The 27380-nt window shown below is 42.0% G+C and overlaps 1 protein-coding gene and 1 non-coding gene across 2 annotated transcripts in view; one reads left to right on the top strand and one right to left on the bottom strand.

Moving 5' to 3' along the window:
• Positions 1–27380, bottom strand: part of LOC126094461 (katanin-interacting protein-like) — a 338835-nt gene that overhangs the window by 268965 nt on the left and 42490 nt on the right. The window contains exon 3 of the mRNA XM_049908844.1: positions 10426–10697. Within this exon, the coding sequence (XP_049764801.1) occupies positions 10426–10697 (272 nt within the window). The remainder of the gene's footprint in view (positions 1–10425; positions 10698–27380) is intronic.
• Positions 26435–26508, top strand: Trnal-caa (transfer RNA leucine (anticodon CAA)). Its single transcript has one exon. It is a non-coding gene; the product is annotated as a tRNA-Leu (tRNA).

The raw sequence follows: 27380 nt of genomic DNA, 5'->3' as shown, positions 1-27380 counted from the left end.
TACATACATTCCAAGTATATCAGCCAGAAGAGGCAAATAATTTGAATGAGGAACCAATGACACAGAATGAAGTGAATAATACTGTCACGTGGATGTAACAGAATACATCAGCTGGACTAGGAGCTAATCCTTTTAAGTTAGTGAAATATAGACCAAGTATTTCATGGGAAATAATGTCATCCTTCTGTAATAAACTGATGGAAAATCGTAAAGAGATAACAGAGGATTTAATATATTTATGTAATAAGTTCCATTTACAAAAAAGGAAACAGACAGGGCTTTAATAATTATACAGGCATCAAGGTAATAAGGAAAGCTGTATGGTCAGAATCTGAAAAATAGAATCAAAGCGCAAACTGTAGACATCGAAGAACAAAGAGGATTTAGAGCAGAAAGACCATGTATTAATAACACATTCTCCCCACACCAGTTCATAGCAAAAAGATCTGAAAGAAATTTGGAAACACATTTAGTGTTCATCAGTCTTGGAAAAACTTATAACAACATCCACGGTAGGCTGTGCTAAGAAATAATTCTTAAGAAAGAAATTTGATATGTTGCGCCATTTTCGAGTTAATTAGCATTCCAGTTAGTCAATCAGACTTGCGCAAGCAAATTCAACTGGCCCACCAGATACAATTAGGCCTAATGTCAGTTGTTGACATAGTGTAGATGATAGTGCAAGATGTTGCATCCAGTGAGTGGTCTTGAAGCTCAATAACGCTGGAGACTGGAAAAGGTCCATCCAGTCGGCTACTAATGTGGAGATGGCAAACTGGAAGTTTGAAAGAGTTATGGATCCCAGCAGGAAATAACTGAACAAAGACAAGATTTCAATAACTACAATTTTGCTCATCTGAACAAGAATTGGATAATGATTTAAATGACAGTACAGTACTCCTGATTGCAAAATTGCTGCCCCAGTTCGGAAATATCATAGATCCGGGGAACTGCTTGAGACACTGATATACACTTTATAACATAATTACAATTTTAGTACTTGAAAGAGAAAACTCTGTACACTAGTTTTTCACTCTTTCTACCAGTGTTATCATTCTTCGATGTTGTCCATTTTTGTCATAACACTTTGATAAACATCACTTCTAACTTAACTTCTAACATGTCTAGCAGGCACTAGAGATCTTTCAAAAATTATCTCCTCACTGTCTCTAGATGTGCTTCTCATAGGACGGTGTCCGACTATATCCCTCCCTGGGCAATAATTTTTGATAGTGTTTGTAACATATATTTTTCTATAGCAATCGTTACTCACTCTTTTGCACACAAATTTAAAACTGTCTCAGCAACATTTACAATATTTGCATTGACACATGATATTACTATAATTACTACACCAAAACCCATCAAAACTCCAGAAAGATAAATGATTTAATGAGAAGGTGCTGAAGGCATTTCTCTCCTGGTATTCAATCTCACTCTGTAGCTCATTTCACTTATATCCTGCAGCTGTTAAGTCATCTAGCTATCTAACTGAAGGCTGTATTGGCAGTTCCAATTTAAGTTCACTTATATTCTTCCTCTCATTATTCACTATGCACCAATCTATTTCCTTGTTCAGTGACTACTGAGGACATTTGTTCGTATTGCAATACATGTTCAGACTGTATCACCATCTGAGCCATATACCCACAACATTTGCCTAAAAATTTTATCTTCCCTGTGCCTCGGAGCATATCTGTGGGACTTCCATCATGACAGATGACAGTAATGCCTTAGTCTGCTGCAAAAACAGCAATTCATTATTACTTAATGGTGTCCCCAGATTTTAGTTTAACACTATTAGCTTCTGCATGCAATCTGTGAGAACTTCTTGCACTAGATGCAGCATTTTTGCCTCACACTACTCATCATCATACATCTAGAAAAGTGTAGACACTTGCTTGACTATTCTGAGGCTCTGATCTATCATCTTACACTGTAACTGCTCGTTTTCTACCTTTGCACACTTACGTTTTGTGTCATCAGTTAGCAGTAGCTCTTCCCCTGGTGAAACATTCGAAAATAAATGTCTCGTTTCATCCACTTCTAGAGGTAATAGTAGTATTTCGTAGAGATTACACACATCATTCTCTACTAGCAGCACATTTAACACCTAACTTAAGATGTTTCCAGCAATGAAAACATCCAGATCAATGTTTCTGATTAATGAGTGTCCTCTGTCTAACGTAAGGTCAACAGGGAACCACTTGTCTTTGATGTCATCTTTTATTAGTTCTAGATTCTTTACAATCTGAACAGGACTGATCAGTTGCGACTCCAGAATATCTTTCTGAGCATTGACAGTCACTATATTGACATATCGTATTCCCATTCCAGCTCATTGAAAATGCCCATCAGTTGTATCAGCTGTTCATTAATGGTGATCAAAATTACAGCTCTCCGTAACCTTTTGTCGGTGCTGTTCTCAAATTCTACTATGTGCCAGCTTCATTCCAGGAGCGATAATTTCTTCATTTTTCGCTATGGAGCCCAGCATTTGTTTAAAACTAGTCAAGGTTGCTTTAACTATTGTCACTTGCTCCTATGAAAATCAGAGTAGCTGTTTCTGTTCCCCTTCTAAGACCTCTATCTTCACCTTGAAGTATGTGGCGTCATCTTTTTCTAATGTTCCTAACAGAATCTTACCGACCTCACCCACAAAATTTAAGGTTCATTGTTTCTGTATACAGGATTCATGCTTTGCCAATTGTGTAGTTAGCCCCTGTGCCTTTTCAGTTTTTCTTACATTAAGGTGGCATGTATGTTCTGCACTTCTGCATTCTGCTGCGCTCATACTACACAACTCCACCTTGAAAAGCTCCTTCAGTCTGTTGGTACGAACTGTCAGATACTTACTTCATTTCAGACAGATTACTGCATCAGGCCCCTTTTGTTTGTACTACTGTGTAGAAACCTCAACACTGTGTATCTAACTTACCTGGTCTGCCCTGCTGTACGCTGTCATCATACAACAGAACCTTATCCTCACAACAGAAGTCTCTGGATTCTGGGTCCTATCACAGTATTCCTTATTTTTTCATCTTACATTGCAAATTCTGTGCTCTTACACATTGGTGCATTTTTTGCAAGCGCTCCTTTATCTCTGCCACTTAATCATCAAAATTATACCTCATTCCAGCCAAGTCGTTCCATAGTATCCCTGGGTTGTTAGTATCCTTCCAAAGACCAATTCATGCGACATATAAACCTGCCACGCTATGCGGTATTGTATTATACACAAAAACTGTAAATGGAACCCAACTGTCCCAATTTGTCTGTGGTCTAATTACATAGTGTCGCAACATCTCCGTTAATGTTTGATGCAACCTCTCTAACACCCCGTTTGTTTGAGGGTGGTAACTTGTTGTCTGTGCCTTCTCGATATGCATTAGTTTACATACTATTTTCATAGCAAAACTCATGAAATTATTTTCCATGTCACTTAACAATACTGATGGTATTCCGTACCCTAGTATAATATTCTCAACAAGCACTCTCGCTACTGCATTGGCACCTTGCCTTTCAATGGGTTCAGCTACCATAAACTTTGTCTGTGCATCCTGAAATGTAAGGATATACTCGTTTCCTCAGCGGCTGTGGTTTAATGGATCTACTATGTCAATGTAACACCTTTTGAAAATGTGCTCAGATGTCTTAATGATATAGAGGCATCTCTGTGTGTTTCCCAGTGGGCTTTTTCTTTTGACAACTTTCGCATTTCCAGATATATTCTTCTATATCCTTCTTATACTTCTTTATCCCCTCATAGGTTTTTCCTATGACCTGGTGTCCTCCAGTGGGAGAACTGTGAAAATGTTTTAATATTATGGCTTTTTCAATCACATTTATTGCTTCTGTACTTCCCCAACTCAGTTGTCTCTTGTTTGCAGATATACTTTTCTATATTCTTGAGGAAATTTTCATATAGCTGAATAATATCTTCTGTTGTCCTTGGATCAGCTGTTTTCTGTCCCGGGTCCACGTACGCCGCACCTGTTGCCTGCCTGCATGCGCCAACAGCCCCGCTCTGATTGCTTGCTGATGGATCTTTGATATGTGCCAAGGCTTCCTTTGCATCGTGTCTTGACCTAGGCTACTGTCACCTTCTGGTTGCGAACCAGCTTCCCTGACCTCTCTCACTCACGAGAATGTGCCGGTGGCATGATTTCGTTTGTCACTCTTGTACAGGATCTGGTAGACATATTCCTCCAGCTTTAAGCTAAATTTCATCAATCTGGATGAAGGATCTGATATACCACCTACCCATGTTAGGGGTTTACAGTCAGTATGTATCAGGAACTATCTTCCAAATACATACAGTCTAAAATATTTCACTGCCCAATAAATAATCAACATATCCCTCTCAATCATACTGTACCGTCTTTCTGACTTGGTGCCTTGTTCAGCGTCCTCAAGGGATATGCGATTTTTCCCTGACTCAAAATGGCTCTGGCACTTGTCTGACTAGAGTAGGTAATAATTATGAAGTCCTTTTCAAAGCATGGGTACAGTAGTACAGGAAGATTGACCGGCTTCTCTTTCAAATGCTGAAAAGTGTTTTCTTGCTCAACATCCCAAGTGTAAGACACTTCTATCTTCAATAATATATGTAACAGCTTTGCGATTTTTCTAAAGTTGCTTATAACATTCTGGTAGTATCCCACAAGACCTAAGTATGGCTTTAATTGCTTCACTGTTTTGGGCTGTGGATACTCCTTTATCACACTGACCTCTGGAGCTGGCCTCAAGCCCTGGGCTGATAAAATATGACGCAAATAGCACAATACATTTCACAAAAACTCATACTTGTCCACCTGTAGTTTTAAATTGTGGAGTCTTAAGTCTTTCGAATGCCTCCGTCAGACACACATTATGTTCCTGTAAGGACAAAACGGAGTTCATTAACTTCTGAAATGTATTAGGAGCTGTTTTAAGACCCATGCACATTTGTTTGCACTTGTAATGCCCACACGGTGTACCGAGAGCTGCCTTTTCTCGATCCTGTTTCTCTAACAAGACATGATAATAGCCCTTTGCTACGTCGAGGATTGAGAAGTACTTTGCCTTTCCTAGACTGTCAAGAATTTCATTTATTCTTGGCAAAGGATACACTGAATTTAGGGTGATTTCATTAAATCACCTATAGTCCGTGACTACTTGTCACTTTTGCTTTCCATTGGCATCCATCTTTTTCTGAATTAAAATCAAGGGAAATTTTCAACACTTTTACTTGGTACTATAATGTTGTCCTCTAACATTTTTTTGATTTCCAGCTGGAGCATTACTTGGTACTATAATGTCATCCTTTACCATCTTTTAGATTTCCTGGTGGAGCTCCTCCTTTTGTGCTTGCGATATTCTTTACAGTCATGAACATATCACCCTACCTTCTGCTTCTGATAGTAGTTTAATTTCGGGCCTGGTACTACCTGTGTAGGATAATATGTCTCCAGACAAATGGAAAACGTCACTGTACATGGTACTATGACTGCTGACTACTCTTCCACATTCAAATGACTTGTGTGGATGTTCTCCATTAGCGCGATTTCAGCTGTGGTTTATTTTTACTGACACAATTCACACTGAACGACTGATGCAACCTTGTCCACTCCGGAACTGTCTCTACTACCACCCATGGGCAGACTACCGACACAGTCTCATCTGTAGTGTTCAACACACTTGTCAGGCATTCTCCTGATTCTACTTTTACTAATGCCTTGGGTTAATACATGCTCTTGGTGATTTCCTGTTTCAAAATGATAGCATCTCTCATTCCATTCACCTCTCTTTTTATTTGACACACATGTTCCTACCAGGGTTAATGCTGAAACAATGTGTTTGCCCTCTTTCTGCTTCTCTCCAGCATTACCTGTTGTCTGCCTCTGTTGTGTTCTGACAGATGATGTATTCACACTCACCTTTCAAGATGATTCTCGCTCTGCGTTTAAGCATCTCTCGCAAGAGCCTTCTATTTTCTTTGCATGAACTGTGTGGAGCTAACCTTGTGACTCTGTCTTCAATTCCTTACAGGCCTTTCGTCCTGCATCTGAGGTTTCTCTTAAAGAGCCTTCTCTTTCTTGTACCTGCACAACCATATTAGCAAGTTTCCGACTTCTAATACCAATCTGCACTGGGCGGAGCTCACACTCTTGCTCCGTCTTCATTCTTATCTGTTCTCTGCAGATTCAAAAGCTTCTGGTGGCATAACTGATTACGATTCCATGTTCTTCGAAAAAGTCTCGGCCCAGCAGCCAATCAAATGGAAATTCTCCATCTTTCCCAATTATGTGGAAACAATGCATCACTTGCATTCTGTTTCTCATTCGGAATTTGAGGGTTACAGTTCCCTCTGTCCTTACAACCATATTAGCAATTCCCTGAATCCTAATACATTCATTTGGATTATATTTTCCACCATTTCTGAAACTACTTCTCCTAACTAGGCTTATATTCTCACCACTATTCACTATTCACTTCAACTGTATAAACTCATTTTTACTTTTGCAGTCAACTGTTAATAACTTTCCATGTAAGACGTAAGGTGATTGCTTTCTTACGCCATTACTTGGTTTTTCTAGGTTTTACTTCTCTTATGTGCGTTCTGTGCATGGTTAACACTTTCTGCACAATCTCTCATGTACTGACAACTTTGTTTTCATTTAAAACATGTTACAGACTTCAGATGCTTACATGGGCCTCTATGACTTGTAAAATTAAATAAGGAGCTCCTCAATGCTCATGATTGGTCCATTTCCCTATGTCTCATTATACAACTGGCTTCACTTTTCTTATTCTTTTATCTGCATGACACTCCCACACCTTATGGCCTGGATTCCCACACATGAAACACTTGGTGGCTTTCTTCTCAATCTGCGGCATACCGCACCAACACCTCGAGTGATGATCTTTTCTTGGGCCAAGGCTATCATGCTCTCCTCTGTCTGAGCTATCTTTATAGCCTCTGCTAACATCAGCTGCTCACCTCGCACTTACTCTATTGTCTTTATCCTGTCATCGTAAATCCCTCGGATAAAAACAGCTTGGCTTAATTTCCTAATGAGAACAAGGCTGCCTTCTAGCTCCAATACTCACATGGTCCTCTATCGCTTCCCTGAAATGGCATTCAATCTCCAGCCCCACTGAGCTAACTTTCCCAATGGTCTTGCTGCCTTGCAAATATCTGACATGCATTGAAGTTAACTGTCCTTTTACTATCATAATTTTCTACTAATATGGCATGCATATCTTGCCAAGTGGCATTGAGACCTCTGAGTAATAACTTGCTACATTCTGAGCCCACTATTTTAGTTTTAACAGATTTCAAAAGGGTATCATGCTGCTCTGGTTCAATAAGTTCAAAAGCAAGATCACAATTGTCAAGGAACTCATTTAGAGCGTTTATAGTGCCGTCAAATGCCTGCAGTATTAATTTTAGCACATCCAACAAACTACTAACGAATTACCTACTTTGTGACTGAAGTGCAACAGAGGCCACGCCAGAAACATCTCTGTCTCATGACATGCCTGCTAGACTTTTAACTTACCATTGGAATTCTCATTACTCCTGTTGCTTTTGTGCACCATCTGCTGTGCTGCGAAACATTGTCTTTGTGCTGCCACCCATCGTCACCATTGCCACAGCTGCTGATGTCCACTTTCTGCTGTCTCACACTGCTGCCTGTGACTTGGTGCATCTATCTGCACTGCGGCCACTGCTGTTGCCCTGATGCCATGTATTACCTGCACCTCTCTCTCTCTGTCTTATGCCATCTGCAGCCTGTGTCACTATCTGCAACTGTCACTGCCACTGCACATTGTCCAGCAACCCCGTGCTGCCCTCATGCTGTTGTCCATGTCCTCAAGCTGCCGTTGTCCATTCCTGGCTGATTTGCAGGACGTCCTCCTCGACTCCGGGCACCATCTGTTCACTGCTACTGAGGCTGCATTGCCCCTGGCTACCTTGCTGGATGTCCTCCTTGTCCCTGGCACTGTCTGTTGCTGTGCTAGCCCTGGCCACTACTTCTTCCTTTGAGCGCATTCTTCTTCTTCTTCTTGAAAGCAGGAGAAGGACCCTCTTTCTTTTTGTCCTGGCTCCTGGTTCTGCCACTGGCCTGCATATGGTTATTCAAGTAATACAAAAGGGTTTCTCAAAGCCCTTCCATTATTTTACTTGAAATTGGACTGAGCAGGTCCAATATTCCAAATAGAGGCGACCTATTCGTATTACTCGTGGCATTATAACTGCACGCTAATTCCATGGCCCAATCCCACATGTGGCACCAGAAAAAACATCCCTATGTCATGTCCAGTGAGCAGTCGAGATGCTCAATGATATAGGCGACTGGAGAAGGTCCATCCAGTGTGGAGATAGCTAACTGGATGTTTGAAAGAGTTATGGAACTTGGTCAAAAAATAACTGAATGAAAACAAGACTTCAATAACTACAATCTTTCATTACTCGTCTGAGCAAAAAGTGGATAATGACTTGAATGAAAACACACTACTCCTGATTGTAAAATCCCATGGGGGGAAGGGGGGGGGGGGAGGTATGCGGCTAAGTATAAGCGCGAGCAGAGCCAGAGCAAATACTACAAATCCAAGCCACAGGCTGACCGAGGACTGCTGTCTGTAATGAACTCTCTTGCAGGCTACGTCACCTCCACCTTTATACTATGCGGCAGCCACATCGCTCCTTCTACATTGGTGCTTCTGGGTACCACGCTGCGGGGCCTCGTGTGTGATAGCATACAGTCACTGCCAATGCAACTGCTGTGCCTCTCGGCTTCTCCATCTGTGCTTGTGTAATATGCGCTCGTGTAATACCTAGTAACATTTCCTGCCAATGCCTAAACCAACGGTCTTCCTGTGGCATCTCCTTTGTACTCTCTGGAGTACTTTTCTAGAAAACTTATTGGTTCTGGTTACTGTTCTATTGCCTTTCAGGAAACCAAATTAAGAACACGTTTGACGACAGTGTCTCTGGCAGGTCGCTTCAATTTGCATGAGCAATGGCCTGATGCACTTACTTCAATGCTAATCAACTCGAAAACAGTTTAACATATCAATTCTATTTCTTAACAATTATTTCTCAGCATAACCTACCCTCCAACACTTTTTACAAGCTTTTCAGACTGTTTCTGATCATCCTGTATAGCTGTATGAGCTTGGAAAAATCATTTAAAATAAATAAAGGATGAAAACGAGGCTGTTGTTTCTCTCCAACATTGTTAAAAATATATCTACAAATCACAAATGGTACCTGTGACCTTATTTATAATTATATACCTAATGCCTACTGAACAATTTCAAAATCAGTAATTTGTAAAGTACTGCTACAGAACATGTAGAGTGTTTGTTGTAAGACGAAAATGTCTGTTCAGAAACTACTGGAATGATGCATCTTTACTGATGGATAATGTTGATAAATATTTTACTTTACCCATCAGTTACAACTGGCACTTGGTGGTATATTAATAATTTTTACTTATGGACCGTCTGACAGCAACTGAATAAAACACAATTTTAGTGCCATACGTGTTTCGCCTTTATTTTCTGCAAGGCATCATCAGTGGCAGGTTGCGGGGACAATTTCCTACATATTACGCTCCTGTTGCATTTTTGGTGTTGTTCTTCTTCTTACGAATGCCAATTTGCGTTTTTTTTTTTCCCCCAATCCACAACACTATGCACTGAACACTTGTTTTAAAGCAATGTTTTTCACTTGGCGGATCTGAGGGAAAAAGGAACTACACACTTTCCATTTTATGCAGAGAAGCATACGTTTACTGATACTTTTTTGTAATTTTTGTATACTGTGATTAGCGTGTAAAGAAGCACGCAGATGACAAGACAGCTGCAAAAGACTCTAGCAAGAGAGCCAATGCACTGTACAAGCACAACTTTTAACGATTACACAATGTGAACCCCTAGAAAATTTTCCCAACTAGAAGTTGCAATATCTTATGATCCAATCCTTCATTCACCAATTTTGATCATCTATTTGTGCTCCCATCTTAAATAAATTCTAAGCTGCAATATTTTATGAAATTTTCCTCAGTTCTTTACTAAAGAGCATTTCTTCTTGCAGTTTTAAAATTATTACAGTTTAAAATTATGCACTAACTGCACAAGCATGATTGACAATAGCAAATTAAACACAATAGGAGAGAAGAATTATTCAGAAAAGTCATAGGTAGATTAAATGGGGAACAGAAATACAATTTTTTTCATTTCTTACTGTAAGTCCCATAGAGAATGATATGAAACTGCTGCCTGTTGTACACTTTTGTATATCAACTGTTCTCCACTAAACAGCTCCCTCAGGCCACACCACACTTTGTCTTCAGCTTTCCTTCCAATTTTCTCACCTTTGCATCCTTATAATAATTTTTAATTTTAAATACAATCTTCCAAATTTACATTTACCTGTTTCTGTCAACCTGCCCTTGTGTTTCTGGTCAAAAAAACACAGTGAACTCCATGATTCCTCAAGTGAAGGCTTTGCCACTGCTGATGAACTTTCCGGAAATGCAAGATTCTGACGTAATGCGGTTTGCAACAACTGGATGTCAGTCTCCACATCATTCAAACAGCTGCGAGGGCTGTCACCTGCAGACCATGAACCAGCTGAAGACCTACGACCGTAGCATGCCGACTTGCTACGTTGCACTTTCAGCTGGTTATCAGAAATTCTGCAACTAACGAAAAACAACAGCTCTATTAGCATAGTTTGTCTAAAACAATAACTAAAGGCAAAGGCCCCGAGTTCAATTCTCGGTCCAGCACATGCACACGCACACACACACACACACACACACACACACACACACACACACACACACACACACACACATATGCACGGTTACAATGCCTTGGTGCATGGCTACAATGCCTTGGTGGACTACACTGTAGTGCCAAGGGTTGTGTCAGGTGGAGACGATGAAAGGAGAAATGAGTCAGGGAGTGAAAGGGAAAAGCGGCCAACAGCTGGGAGTGAGAGGGAGCACAGGGACAGGATAGAAATGAGCCAATGGTGAGCTCAAAGACTTACTCTTGACTCCTTGCCACGTGGATCACATCCCAGTGGAAGACCCAGGTGCAAGACTTGTCCAATTCACCTATCCTGCACTTCTTATTCCAGTTCTGTCATAGGCATATCCTATCAGACGTGAGGCCAAATTGCGTCTCTGATTTATGTAGACACATCCTTCAATCCCATAATCTTTGTAGCCTCAATTCTGCTAGCTCTGCCACTCATCCACCTCCATGCCTGTCTCCTTGACTCCCACTTCATCACCTTTCCTTCTTCCTCTACTCTATCTCCCATTCCACTCCCCCACCTCATTGTACACTACATGTAACTCCCTCTGCCTACACCAGGGTGAACATGTCAGTGCCACATTCTCTCTCTCTCTCTCTCTCTCTCTCTCTCTCTCTCTCTCTCTCTGTGTGTGTGTGTGTGTGTGTGTGTGTGTGTGTGTCCTGCATTAGTTAGCTATGAAGAATGGTGTTGCCCAAAAGCTTAACACATTTTTAAATTTGTTTATGTGCCTATTGACTGCTCAGTGCCTCAACTATACCAAGAGTTGTTACCTTTGCTGTTTTCATTAAATATATATTAAAGACCATCATAGATTAAAAGGAATTGTTGTGAGGATACAACCATCCTCTTCTTATGCTATACGAGTTTGTCTGATTAAAGGCAGAGCCTACAATCGAAAATACTTACTCTTGAGTTATTACATCAAGGCCATATTTACATGCAGGCTACCTAGCCTGTCGGCTAGGGGCCCGCACCACAAAAATTTAATACAACCCCACCAGCTGTCACATACGTCCACATACAAATCCTGCCACAGTGACGCCATTCCTGAAACCCAGCGAGATCTCCTCATATCATTATGCCCACCCCATAAGATCTCTGAGTTCATCTCTCTCCTCACCCCACCACTCCCTGCACTCCTACCTTCTTCATGCTCTATAAAATCCATAAGCCCAACTAACCCAGGATGCCCCATTGTGGCCAGTTGCTGTGCCCCCACAGAGAGAATCTCTGGTCTCATGGACTAACACCTTCAACCTGTTACACAAAATCTACCCTCCTATATGAAAGATACCAACCACTTCCTCCACCGATTCTCCACAGTTCCTGTTCCTTTATCAAAAGGCACCCTGCTCATCACTGTTGGTGCTATCTACATCTACATTAACAATCTCCAGTGCTCGTGACCTTGTCACTATCAAACAACACCTTTCCCAATCCTCAACAGACTCCAAATGTACAACATCCATTCTGGTCAACATGACCAACTATATCCTCACCCACAACTACCTCATCCTTGAAGGCGTCACCTACAACAAATCTGCTATAGTGTCAATCTATTCTAAAGGATGAACACTATACTGCCATCATTCCACCATCGCACGCAGTCTTTCTCTCCTTTTCTGCTGCCCCCCCCCCCCCCCCCCCACACCTCTCCCCTGCCATCTGTCTAACCTCCTGACTGCACATAGCTGCACTACCCTCTCTCCACCTCGTCCCTGCACACTCTCCAGCAGCACTGCACTGTCCGCCACCCCTTCCCACCCCAGCCTCCTCCTTACCCCCACCCAGTTGCCACTCCCATCATGCACTGGTGCTGCTGCTTGCAATGTGGCTTCAGTTGCCTGAGACTCTTCAGATCTAATCAACTGGGATGGGCACCAATCAGTACCAGATTGGAACACTTTTTCTGTTGAGATGTTCTCTTGTACAGGCTGTTTCCTCTAGCTTCATTCAGCATCAGCCAAATCTAACAAAACAAATGAAACCGTTGAAACTTTACATAATATAAAAGCACAAATAGTGCAGTATGAGATCATATTTAGAATCAATAGACTCCCAGAATGAGACTATGTTGCCAACCATACGATGGTATCTTTTATGACAACTGGAGTAATTTTTTAATTATAAGGTTGTAAGTATTTTTGGTATATAGTTTGAAAACAGTAGGTTGCTACTCACCACAGCGGGCAAGCATTGAGTCACAGACAAGCACAATGAAAATGACTCCTAACATTTAAGCTTTCAGACAAAAACAGGTCCTTCTTCCAAAATAGAAAACACACACACATTAACATAGCTCACACACACATGGCCACTGTTTCCAGACACTAGGGCCTGACTGCATACTGTTTCGGATGTGAGCAGCAATCCGCTGTGGTGTGTGGAAGCGGTAAGGAGGAGGCTTGGGGCGGGGCGGAGGAAGGATAGCAGGCTAGGGTCAGGGGAAGATGCTTTGCTGCCTGTGAGAGCATGTGGGAATGTTGTGGGCACAGGATGAGCTGCTAGATGTAGTCAGCAGCCTTGGTGGAAGTGGGGGGGGGGGGGGGGCATGAAAGTGGGAAAGGGAAAAAGACTAGTAGGTGCACTGGTGGGACAGCAGGGGTGTGTTGTACTGGAGTGGGAGCAGGGAAAGGAGAGGTGGGGGGGGGGGGGGGGGAGTTACGGCCATGAAGGCTGTTGTAGGGACAACTCCCATCTGTGCAAGTCAGAAAAACTGGTGTTGGTAGGAAGAATCCAGATAACACAGTCTGTGAAGCAGTCACTGAAGTGAAGTACGTCATGTTCGGCAGCATGTTCAGAGCACGTTCAGCGGTGGGGTGGTTCAGCAGTGTTTTGACTACTGTTTGTCAGTGGACATTCGTGTGGACAGGCAGCTTGTTAGGTGTCACATGCCCATGTTGAAAGCAGCACAGTGGTTGCACCTTAGTTTGTAGATCACATGGATGCTTTCACAGGTAGCCCTGTCTTTGGTGAGGTAGGAGATGTCTAACATAGGACTGGAGTCAGTTGTAGTGGGAGGATGTATGGGACAAGTCTTGCATCTGTGTCTATTGTAGGGATATGACTCATGAGGCAAAGGATTGGGAGCAAGGATGGAGTAGGGATGGACAAGGACATTGCATATGTTTGGAGGTTGGGCAGGATACTGCTGTAGGTGGGGTGGGGAGGATATTCCTTACTTCAGGGCACAAGGAGGCATAGTCAAAACACTGGTGGAGAATGTGATTCATTTGCACCAGTCCAGGGAGGTACTGAGTGATGAGAGCATTGTTACTTTGTGGCTGTTCAGGGGTTTTGTGGGAGGTGGCAGATGACAGGAGAGACAAGGCTTTGGGACTTCTGTTTTTGAACAAATTTGAGAGCCTAATTTCAGTCTGTGAAGGCCTCAGTGGGACACTTGGCATATTTGTAGAGAGACTACTCATCACTATAGATGTGAAAACCTCGGGTGGCTAGGCTGTATGGAAGGAATGCCTTGATAAGGACTGGGAAACAACTATTGATGTGGAGGTATTGTTGGTGATTGATAGGTTTGCTGAGGATGGAGTTATTGATTTAGTCATCTTTGATGTGGAGGACAACGTTGAGGGAGGTTACTTGTTGGGTTGAGGAGGACCAAGTGAAGCAAATGTGGGAGAAGGTGTAGATGTTCTGGAGGAATCTGAATAGGCCACCATCTCCCTCAGTCCAAATCATGAAGATGTCATCAGTGAATCCCAACCAGGTGAGGTGTTTGGGTTTTTGGGTGGTTAGAAAGGAACAGGAAAGTGGCTGTATGGGTGAGAACAATGGCTAACGAAGGTTGAAGCCAGAAGGGTTACAGGAACATAGGTCATATTGCGGGGAAAGTTCTCATCTGCGCAATTCAGAAAAGCTGATGTTGGTAGGGAGGATCCATCTTGCACAAGCTGTGAAGCAGTCACTGAAACGATTGATGTCATGTTTAGCAATGTGCTCAGCAACAGGGTGGTCCACTTGTTTCTTGGTCACAGTTTGTTGGTGGCCATTCATGCGAACAGACAGCTTGCTGGCTGTCATGCCCACATAGAATGCAGCTCAGTGGTTGCAGTTTACCTTGTAGATCACATGACTGGTTTCACAGATAGCCCTGCCTTTGATGGGATAGGTGATGTTTGTGACCGGACTGGAGTAGGTGGTGGTGGGAGGACGTATGGGACAGGTCATGCATCTAGGTCTATTATATGGGTATGAGCCATTAGGTATGGGATTGGGAGCAGGGTTTCTATAGGGATGGATGAGTATATTGCATAGGTCGCTGGACTTCAGAATACCACTGTGGGAGGGTTGGGAAGGACAGTGGGCTGGACATTTATCATTTCATGGCACAACAAGAGATAGTGGAAACCCTGGCGGAGAATGTAATTCAGTTTCTCCAGTCCTGGGTGGTACTGAGTTAAGAGGGGAATGCTCCTCTGTGGCCAGATGGTGGGATTCTGGGAGGTGGTGAGAAATTGGAAAGATAAGGCATGGGAGATTTGTTTTTGTACAAGGTTGTGAGCCTTCAGTGAGACCCTCAGTATATTTCGAGAAGGACCGCTCATCACTGCAGATGCGACGACCATGTGTGGCTAGGCTGTATGGAAGGGACTTTTTGGTGTGGAATGGGTGGCAGCTGGCAAAATGGAGGTATTGTTAGTGGTTACTACGTTTGATATCGACAGAGGTACTGATGTAGCCATCTTTGAGGTGGAGGTGAACATCCAGGAAGTTGGCTTGTTGGGTTGGAAGAACTGGGTGAAGCAAATGGGGGAGAAGTTGTTGAGGTTCTGGAGGAATGTGGGCAAGGTGTCTTCAACCTTGATCCAAATCGCAAAGATATCATCAATGAATCTGAACTAGGTGAGAGGTTTAGAATTCTGAGTATTTAGGGAGGATACATCTAGATGGCCCTGTGAACAGCCTGGCATAGGATGGTGCCATGCGGGTGGCCATAGCCATACCTCAGATTTGTTTGTAAGTAATGCCTTGAAAGGAGAAGTAATTGTGGGTGAAGATATGATTGGTCCTGGCAACTAGGAAGGAGGTTGTTGGTTTGGAATCCGTAGGGTGTTGGAAAAGGTTGTGTTTAATAGCGGTAAGGCTGTGGGCATTAGGTATGTTAGTGTAAAGGGAGGTGACAATAACAGTGACTATCAGGGCACCATTTGGTAAACGGACAGGAACTGTGGAGAGCTGGTAGACAAAATGGTTGCTATCTTTCATATAGGAGGTTATGTTCCAAGTAATAGGTTGAAGGTTTTGGTCTTCGAGAGCAGAGACTCTCTCAGTGGAGGTATAGTATACAGCCACAATGGGGTGTTGTGGGTGGCTGGGTTTATGGACTTCAGGGAGCATGTAGAAAATAGGGGTGCCGGGAGTGATAGGGGCGAGCAGAGAGATGTACTCTGGGAAGAGGTTCTGTGATGGGCCTAAGGATTTGAGGGGTTACTGGAGATTCTGCTAGATTTCTGGAATGGGGTCACTGTGGCAAGGTTTGTAGGGGGATGTATATGGCAGTTGCTAGGTCATTCTTGTGGTTCAAATCATCAGTGGTGGAGCCTTTGTCCGCATCTAGAATTATAAGATTAGGATCATATTTTAGAAGGTGGGCTGCGGTTCTTTCTATGGATGTAAGGTTAGTTTGTATGTTGAGGGATTTGGGGAATGATGGTGAGGCAAGATTCAAGGTTAAGAAATTCTGGAAAGTTAGCATGGGGTGATTTGGGGGCAGCAGGTGTGGATCACGGTTGGAGGGAGGATTGAACTGAGTTAGGTATGGTCTAACATTGGTATTTGGTTGAGTCTCATTGCAAGTTTGGTGGCGAAAAAGTGTTTGCACTGTAGGGACTCGGAAATGGAGAGAAGGTTTTTAACAAGTCCTGCAGGATTGAATTTCAGATTGGGGTAAAAGGTGAGGCCTTTGGAAAGGTTTGATTTTTCTATGGGGCTAAGGCTTCTGGAAGAAAAGTTCATGATTGTGTTTGTTCTGTTTAGTTTCTGGATTCTGTGTTGTGGTAGGAAGGAGTTTTGGAGGATGGGGTAAATGTAGTACACCTGCAAGACACGGTTCATCAGCTAAGAGGTGATGTGGAGGAGGTTTGGAGGTTGTTGTAGAGCTGGTGGACAGTGATACTCCAAGGTGGGAATGGGAGTGGGAGGTGAGCATGGTGGAGAGCTTTTTGAGGTGGCATTGTGCATGTTACTCTAGCTCCTGGAGGGAAAGAGTTTCAATGTGAGATGGGTAATTTGATGGCAAGACCATGTGGGGGAACTTCATGAGCCAAGCAACAATGCAGGAACAGTATGTGGGACTGGGTTCTGGCTAGAGATAAGAGAACTTTCTGAATTAATACAGATGGAAGGAGCAAGGCTCCATGGTGGTGCAAAAAATGCAAAAAATTCTGCAAATAATATAGAATGACATCTGTAAAAATTTGCAATTATAAACACAAATATATGTTAGAAATCACAAGAAGGAAGAAACGGATGCAAAAGAGGGAAACAAGATAAAATCTGAGGCAGTCGATGATAGGGGGGGGGGGGGGGGGAGGGGGGGGGGGGGGGCGAAGAAAAAAAAAAGAAAACACCCTCACAGTGAAAGAGTGGGGGTAGGGAGTGGTTTGTAGAATGGGATACAAGGTGCCGGAATAGCACATGGAAATACAGGAGAGTGATACATGGAGAATGATCAATTAAAAGATATAGGATTAATGTTATCAGCTGGAGATATGATGCTGCACCAACAATAAGCGTGGTCTTGTCTGTGTCTGTTGTGCGTAGCCGAGACGGTTGATACAGTGTGGTTTGTAAGTGGAGTGTGCAGTGTGGCTTGTAAGGCAACGAGAGAAACACAGAAAAGCGGAGAAAGTAAGATGGACATTGAGTAAAGCCATGCATTATAAAATAGTAACAAAGGAAACAGCACTGGGTTAAGATCGAAGAAAAGCCATAAGCCAAAAATCAAACAATGAAAAATCGAGGATTGAATGTAACAATATTATGAAAAGGAAAGTTGCCACTCACCATACAGCAGAGATGCTGAGTTGCAGATACGTACAACAAAAAGGCTGTCACAAATAAAGGTTTCGGCCAGTAAGGCCTTTGTCAAAAATAGACAACCAACACTCACACACACACACACACACACACGCACACACACACATATTCACGCAAACTGGAGCAACTCAATTACATTCTCTGTCAGGTCTTTGATTACCTCTCATCGTGCCCTAAAATGAGAAATGTCCTGCCCACTATCCTTCCCACCCCTCCCAAAGTGGTATTCGGATGTCCAATAAACAAACACAATATACTCGTCCATCCCTACACAACCCCTGCTCCCAATCCTTTACCTCATGGCTCATACCCCTGTAACAGACCTAGATGCAAGACCTGTCTCATACATCCTCCCACCACCGCCTACTCCAGTCTGGTCACAAACATCACCTACCCCACAAAGGCATGGCTACCTGTGAAACGAGTCATGTGATCTACCAGCTGAGCTGTTACCACTGTGCTGCATTCTATGTGGGCATGACAACCAACAAGATGTCTTTCCACATGAATGGCCACCAACTGTAGCCAAGAAACAAGTGGACCACCCGGTTGCTGAGCATGCTGCCAAACATGACATCTTTCATTTGAATGACTGCTTCACAGCCTGTGCCGTATGGCTCCTTTCCATCAACACCAGCTTTTCTGAACTGCATTGGTGGGAACTTTCCCTTGCAATATATCCTACGTTCCCATAACCCTCCTGGCCTCAACCTTTGTTAGTCATTATCCTCACACACACAGCCCCTTCCCTGTTCTCATTCCAGCACTATACAGCCCTCATTCCACCATCACACACAGTCTTTTTACTTCTCTCCTTTTCCGCTAACCCCCCACCCCCCACCCCCCAACTCTCTCCTGCCCTGTATCTATAGGGTGTATACATAGAAAAGGAAAAAAGTTCCCAGATATCCTGGTTAAAAATACACTTTCTCCCAGGTGAAATTACACTTTTTCTGTGTTAAGTGACAGTATACTTTTCCTTGGCACTTTTCAATCCTTTGAATGTTTACGATTTTATACACCAACGTAGAATTTCACGGCACTTTAGACAACGAAACTCAGGGGGGGGGGGGGGTAACACATTTTGGAAAGATCTTTGATGTGCAGTAACATGTACACTGCGTATTTTCGTATTACGAAGGTATAAATTCGAATAAAACCAAACGCCATATGTTACTTTCCGAAGCATTGAAATCGAGAATGCAATGCACTATTATAAGCCAGTCAAAGCTCATGTCACGTGATCTCGCCAACTGATGACAGCATAGGACACGTGATGTAGTCAGCCAATAGCAAGATCACTCTTATAGCGCAAACGCCCAAATAAGGAAAGTTAATGGTTTAAATTAATATACATAGTGTTGCTACAAGAAAAGCAAAGCTATCACATATAATATTGGTATTGAAGATTAATAAGCTGCACGAGAAGCTAAGCTTCCACATATAATGTTGATCATTTTTGTGCGTGTTACACTTTAAGATACATCACACAAATGTGCCAGTAAAATTTTTAATAACAATGTAAATGTCTGATCTTATGGGCTTGAAATTCTTCTAGATGGTTGTCCTCAAAGAGTTGATTTTTAAATGAGAGTCAAATGCTCTGTGATTTAAGAAATTCATTGTACATTCTCGCATGTAGTTCATCTTGCGTAAAAGGAAATTTACTTTGAAAGTAACGCTTTTCAAACCATCATTCGTGATATTTTCCCGTGATCTGTTAGAAATTGGTTCGTTTCAGCAGTTGCCAGAGAGTGCCAGGTAACGGGCGTCAATACTCTTGCACAGTTCCAATGACGCAAGAAGCCCGTATGTTTGTACATATAAAACATTAAAAGATCTTGCATTATGTCATAAAAGAAACAAGACATCAGAGGGTACTTCGAGAGTATCGGAATTTCGTTAACCATTTTCAAATGCACAATTTGGCTTCAAGTGCACATTCGTATGTCTAGATTCAGATGTAAATTTTCTTGAGTACCAGTACTGTATTATCTCATGTTTGGTTCTTTATTATGGCATAATGCCATTCGAGGCAGAAGATATAAAATGTGCACTTGAAATGCAGCAAACAGTTGAAACTAGCCAACAGTGTGAAATTAAACACTTTTGTTTCAAATAAATTGACTGTCTCAGTGGAAAAGATTAATTAAAGCCAAATCTCTTTAGCAAGCCGACATTGTTCTGCAAGGTGATTAACGATTGACTGTCATAAAGGTGGAAATAATAACTGAAACTAATAACATATTTTAGCCTTCCGTAATTATGCGAACGTATTTTAATTCATTTAATAGCTCCCGGCCACAGAAATCTGTTTTGTTTTCATTTAATGTGAGTGCAATAAATGAAGAGGAAACAGCAAAATCACTAAACATAAACACAGGTCACGTGGAGACTACCCACCTCCCCACTACAACTCAGACTGCTCTGTGCATCAGCCCAGGATCTACGATATTTCCGAACTGGGGCAATATTAGATGGTGGCGCCCAGTCACACACCTGTAGCCAGAAGCGGGAGAAGGTACTTCTCATACGCAACTCAACTGCACATGCACAAGAACCCACTCGCAAATTCTCAAACAAATCTAAAGTAAACAGCTGTCACGTCACGATCATCAGAGGCAATTTGTTGTTAGGACGCACTGCATAATCTTCCTAAAGCCTTTCACACACTTTGCTGTTGGCAGATGCTTGTATGAGCACTGTGTTTTGTTGTTGTATATGGCGCATTTCCTTTGTGACTTAAGTATTATTTTCTTTTTTTTTCTCTTGTTCATGTATTTTTGCTGCAGTATTATTCCCCAGAAGTGGGATACAGTAATATCCTTTAACTGGCAGAAGTAAAGCTGTGAGGACCGGGCATGAGTCGTGCTTCGGTAGCTCAGATGGTAGAGCACTTGCCCGCGAAAGGCAAAGGTCCCGAGTTCGAGTCTCGGTCGGGCACACAGTTTTAATCTGCCCAGAAGTTTCATATCAGCTCACACTCCGCTGCAGAGTGAAAACGTCATTCTGAATTTGACTTATGTCTCACAACATAGAATGCTTACTGAAAATTTTTAATTACATAAATAAATAAAAAATATCATTTCCTTTTGAAATATTTTCCAACAACTAGAGAATATAAAAGCTTAATGAAGTTTTAATTTCATGTTCTCATTTCCTTTTGAAATATTTTCAGAAAACTAGAGAAGATAAAACCTGGAAACTTAAGATTTTCAAAAACTAAAAAGTTTTCGAAATGATTTAATTTTCTGAAACTTAAATTTTTTTCTACATAATTAAAATATAAACAAAATGAACATAAATGGTAGAATTGAAAATCTATTAACTGAACTTAACAACCATAGTAATGGTTGTACAGAAGTCACTAAATTATCAGAACTAAAAAAAACTTAACTCTTACAATGTTTATAAAGCTGAAATTTTGTCAACTAAATATGGTAAAAAAGTTTTATTACTTTTAGATAATAAATTTAAAATAAGTCTTCCAGATTGTTATACTAAAATCTTTTCAGAAGACAATGAAAAGTGAGAGAAAATTATTGGATTGATTTTTTATATAGTGATGTAAAAAACGAAATAAAGATTGTTTGATTCATGTCGTTGGATTTGAATAAATTTGAGAAAAGTTTAGTTTTTATAACATTAAATTTTAAATGAATAATTTATTTTTTAGTTTTGTTTTGAGGATGTAGATAAATTTTTGGTTGGGGGGAGACTGCGAAATTTATCTTATTTTATATCCTGGAATTTTTAATCCACTTTGCTCTTTGGTCTAGAATTGGCATAGATATACAACAACAACAACTACTACTACTACTACTACTACTACTACCATGAGCAATAGATGATGAAGATGAACAACAGCTGCAGAAATATTTACAGACAAATAGCTGTGCAACTGTTGAGGAATTGACCACCCAGATGAATCAAGGGTCTACCAATAGCGTATCCTCAATGATCTTTCATCAAACGTTGCCGTGATTGGACATCTGCAGCAGGTGCCTGGTGCATGACCCATACTGACTGCTGTTCATCTGTGACAAACAATGGAATTTGCTTACCAGTTCTGCAACTGGATGACCACAGAGTGCTGACAGGTGGCTTTTCAGATGATTCTCATTTTATGCTCCATAGGGTAGATGGCCGGTTTTGTACAACCATGCAACAATCATTGAAATGTTATAGGCTGGGGAATGTTTTTGTGAAATTCCCTGGGTGATGCGTCATCCTGGAAGTCATAGTGGATCAACCCAAATATGCATGTCTCTTTGGGGATGATGCACACCTCTACATGCAGTTTGTTTTTTCCTTGCCACAATGGCATCTATGAGCAGGACAGTGCAACATGTCCCACATCTTGTATTGTACATGGTAATTCAAAGAGCACAAGGATGAGTTCACTGTACTGTGCTGGCCACCAAACTTCCCAGATTTCAAGCCAATTGAGAATCTGTGGGAGCACATCAATGGGTTGTACATACCATGGATTCTCAACTGAGAAACCCAGTGCAGCTCGCCATGTCACTGGTGACAGCATGGCTCCACTTCCCCTTTTGGTACTTTCCAGAACCTCATTGACTCTTTTCATGCACTTCTGGGCTGTAAAATTCAAACAAAGGAAAATCTAGGATGGAATGTAACAGTATTATAGAAGGAAAATTGCCACTCACCATTACAGCAGAGATGCTGAGGGTTAGTATGTTAGGGGTGGCGTACATCTACATCTACATCTACATTTATACTCCGCAAGCCACCCAAGGGTGTGTGGCGGAGGGCACTTTACGTGCCACTGTCATTACCTCCCTTTCCTGTTCCAGTCGCGTATGGTTCGCGGGAAGAACGACTGTCTGAAAGCCTCTGTGCGCGCTCTAATCTCTCTAATTTTACATTCGTGATCTCCTCGGGAGGTATAAGTAGGGGGAAGCAATATATTCGATACCTCATCCAGAAACGCACCCTCTCGAAACCTGGCGAGCAAGCTACACCGCGATGCAGAGCGCCTCTCTTGCAGAGTCTGCCACTGGAGTTTGTTAAACATCTCCGTAACGCTATCACGGTTACCAAATAACCCTGTGACGAAACGCGCCGCTCTTCTTTGGATCTTCTCTATCTCTTCCGTCAACCCGATCTGGTACGGATCCCACACTGATGAGCAATGCTCAAGTATAGGTCGAACGAGTGTTTTGTAAGCCACCTCCTTTGTTGATGGACTACATTTTCTAAGGACTCTCCCAATGAATCTCAACCTGGTACCCGCCTTACCAACAATTAATTTTATATGATCATTCCACTTCAAATCGTTCCGCACGCATACTCCCAGATATTTTACAGAAGTAACTGCTACCAGTGTTTGTTCCGCTATCATATAATCATACAATAAAGGATCCTTCTTTCTATGTATTCTCAATACATTACATTTGTCTATGTTAAGGGTCAGTTGCCACTCCCTGCACCAAGTGCCTATCCGCTGCAGATCTTCCTGCATTTCGCTACAATTTTCTAATGCTGCAACTTCTCTGTATACTACAGCATCATCCGCGAAAAGCCGCATGGAACTTCCGACACTATCTACTAGGTCATTTATATATATTGTGAAAAGCAATGGTCCCATAACACTCCCCTGTGGCACGCCAGAGGTTACTTTAACGTCTGTAGACGTCACTCCGTTGAGAACAACATGCTGTGTTCTGTTTGCTAAAAACTCTTCAATCCAGCCACACAGCTGGTCTGATATTCCGTAGGCTCTTACTTTGTTTATCAGGCGACAGTGCGGAACTGTATCGAACGCCTTCCGGAAGTCAAGAAAAATAGCATCTACCTGGGAGCCTGTATCTAATATTTTCTGGGTCTCATGAACAAATAGAGCGAGTTGGGTCTCACACGATCGCTGTTTCCGGAATCCATGTTGATTCCTACATAGTAGATTCTGAGTTTCCAAAAACGACATGATACTCGAGCAAAAAACATGTTCTAAAATTCTACAACAGATCGACGTCAGAGATATAGGTCTATAGTTTTGCGCATCTGCTCGACGACCCTTCTTGAAGACTGGGACTACCTGTGCTCTTTTCCAATCATTTGGAACCTTCCGTTCCTCTAGAGACTTGCGGTACACGGCTGTTAGAAGGGGGGCAAGTTCTTTCGCGTACTCTGTGTAGAATCGAATTGGTATCCCGTCAGGTCCAGTGGACTTTCCTCTGTTGAGTGATTTCAGTTGCTTTTCTATTCCTTGGGCACTTATTTCGATGTCAGCCATTTTTTTGATTGTGCGAGGATTTAGAGAAGGAACTGCAGTGCAGTCTTCCTCTGTGAAACAGCTTTGGAAAAAGGTGTTTAGTATTTCAGCTTTACGCTTGTCATCCTCTGTTTCAATGCCATCATCATCCCGGAGTGTCTGGACATGCTGTTTCGAGCCACTTACTGATTTAACGTAAGACCAGAACTTCCTAGGATTTTCTGTCAAGTCGGTACCTAGTATTTTACTTTCGAATTCACTAAACGCTTCACGCATAGCCCTCCTTATGCTAACTTTGACATCGTTTAGCTTCTGTTTGTCTGAGAGGTTTTGGCTGCGTTTAAATTTAGAGTGAAGCTCTCTTTGCTTTCGCAGTAATTTCCTAACTTTGTTGTTGTACCACGGTGGGTTTTTCCCGACCCTCACAGTTTTACTCGGCACGTACCTGTCTAAAACGCATTTTACGATTGCCTTGAACTTTTTCCATAAACACTCAACATTGTCAGTGTCGGAACAGAAATTTTCATTTTGATCTGTTAGGTAGCCTGAAATCTGCCTTCTATTACTCTTGCTAAACAGATAAACCTTCCTCCCTTTTCCTATTAACTTCCATATTCAGGGATGCTGCAATGGCCTTATGATCACTGATTCCCTGTTCTGCGCTTACAGAGTCGAAAAGTTCGGGTCTGTTTGTTATCAGTAGGTCCAAGATGTTATCTCCATGAGTCGGTTCTCTGTTTAATTGCTCGAGGTAATTTTCGGATAGTGCACTCAGTATAATGTCACTCGATGCTCTGTCCCTACCACCCGTCCTAAACATCTGAGTGTCCCAGTCTATATCTGGTAAATTGAAATCTCCACCTAAGACTATAACATGCTGAGAAAATTTATGTGAAATGTATTCCAAATTTTCTCTCAGCTGTTCTGCCACTAATGCTGCTGAGTGGGGGGTCGGTAAAAGGAGCCAATTATTAACCTAGCTCGGTTGTTGAGTGTAACCTCCACCCATAATAATTCACAGGAACTATCCACTTCTACTTCACTACAGGATAAACTACTACTAACAGCAACGAACACTCCACCACCGGTTGCATGCAATCTATCCTTTCTAAACACCGTCTGTACGTTTGTAAAAATTTCGGCAGAATTTATCTCTGGCTTCAGCCAGCTTTCTGTACCTATAACGATTTCAGCTTCGGTGCTTTCTATCAGCGCTTGAAGTTCCGGTACTTTACCAACGCAGCTTCGACAGTTTACAATTACAATACCGATTGCTGCTTGGTCCCCGCATGTCCTGACTTTGCCCCACACCCGTTGAGGCTGTTGCCCTTTCTGTACTTGCCCGAGGCCATCTAACCTAAAAAACCGCCCAGCCCACGCCACACAACCCCTGCTACCCGTGTAGCCGCTTGTTGCGTGTAGTGGACTCCTGACCTATCCAGCGGAACCCGAAACCCTACCACCCTATGGCGCAAGTCGAGGAATCTGCAGCCCACACGGTCGCAGAACCGTCTCAGCCTCTGATTCAGACCCTCCACTCGGCTCTGTACCAAAGGTCCGCAGTCAGTCCTGTCGACGATGCTGCAGATGGTGAGCTCTGCTTTCATCCTGCTAGCGAGACTGGCAGTCTTCACCAAATCAGATAGCCGCTGGAAGCCAGAGAGGATTTCCTCCGATCCATAGCGACACACATCATTGGTGCCGACATGAGCGACCACCTGCAGATGGGTGCACCCTGTACCCTTCATGGCATCCGGAAGGACCCTTTCCACATCTGGAATGACTCCCCCCGGTATCCACACGGAGTGCACTTTGGTTTTCTTCCCCTCCCTTGCTGCCATATCCCTAAGAGGGCCCCATTACGCGCCTGACGTTGGAGCTCCCAACTACCAGTAAGCCCACCCTCTGCGACCGCCCGGATCTTGCAGACTGAGGGGCAACCTCTGGAACAGGACAAGCAGCCATGTCAGGCCGAAGATCAGTATCAGCCTGAGACAGAGCCTGAAACCGGTACATTGCAGTGCCACTGGGGAGCGAGCAGAGACGAGAAGGAGAGTGGGTTGGGCAGCTGTGTGCAATCGGGAGGTTAGATCAGGGTGTATATGACCTGGGACAACCAGGAGATCCGGAAAAAACCCGGGAATTTTTTCATCCGGTAGAAAACCAGGAAAAACCTGGGATTTTTTTTAGAATTCGAGGAAGTATTCATTGTTTTAGTGTTCAGTTAAATTTTTGTGATTTTGAGAGGTAAGAACCAATACTCCAACAAAGGATTTACTGGCAGAAGTAAAGCTGTGAGGACCGGGCATGAGTCGTGCTTCGGTAGCTCAGTGGTAGAGCACTTGCCCGCAAAAGGCAAAGGTCCCGAGTTCGAGTCTCGGTCGGGCACACAGTTTTAATCTGTCAGGAAGTTTCATAAGTCAATTGTTTTTACCATACACAATGACATATTCAATTATATGATTATATATTTTTTCATTAAAGAATGCACTTAATTTCACTGACGTTTTTAGGTAGCTCTGAATAAAATTGAAAGGACTCACATTTACATTGTTATTTAAACGTATCATAAGTTTTTAAAATGTTATTTGGTGGATCAAGATACCATAATTCTTGAGGAAAAATTTAATTTCTTTCATTTTTAACAGATATGTTGTAATTTAACATGATCAAATAAAGAAGAATCATTTAACTGATTATTTTTGGATTAGTTCGAAGAACAACGAAAATAAAGTGGTGCATATCAAAATTGGTAAAATTATACTAATTGGTAATATCTAGCTCAAAATTCCTCTTTCCATTTAATTCATTAAATTCATTTGTTTGAAGATCAAAGAAAGAAAATGGAATTTCTTGTTCTAGTTCAAGTGAATATTCTGTTTCATATTTAACAATGGGAACACGAATTTCCATACTTCTAACAACAATTTTACCTACTTTTAAAAGCATACTACTATTATCATTATCAGTAGTTCAATGAAGAATATAATTTTAATGATTTTTTTCTCAAACTCCAAGTAAAAATTATGGTTTATTCACACTCCCACCTGATTTCTTTATGATCTTTAAAAAAATCCACCAAATAATGCCAAAGGATAAAGTACTTCATTTTGTTTGGTTTTAATTTAACCATTTTTAAGAATATGTCATTCCCTATTTATTTCATTTAATAGGGATGAAGTTAATTGAATAAAAGTTGATGAAAAATAAATGGATGTTCCTTCTAGACAAAATATTGTTTACTTTTTTTAATTGTAAAGA

The sequence above is a fragment of the Schistocerca cancellata genome, chromosome 8, assembly GCF_023864275.1.
Source record: "Schistocerca cancellata isolate TAMUIC-IGC-003103 chromosome 8, iqSchCanc2.1, whole genome shotgun sequence".
NCBI classification, from domain to species: domain Eukaryota; kingdom Metazoa; phylum Arthropoda; class Insecta; order Orthoptera; family Acrididae; genus Schistocerca; species Schistocerca cancellata.
The sequence above is the reverse complement of the archived record's forward strand: the minus strand, read 5'-3'. Positions and strand labels throughout refer to the sequence as shown.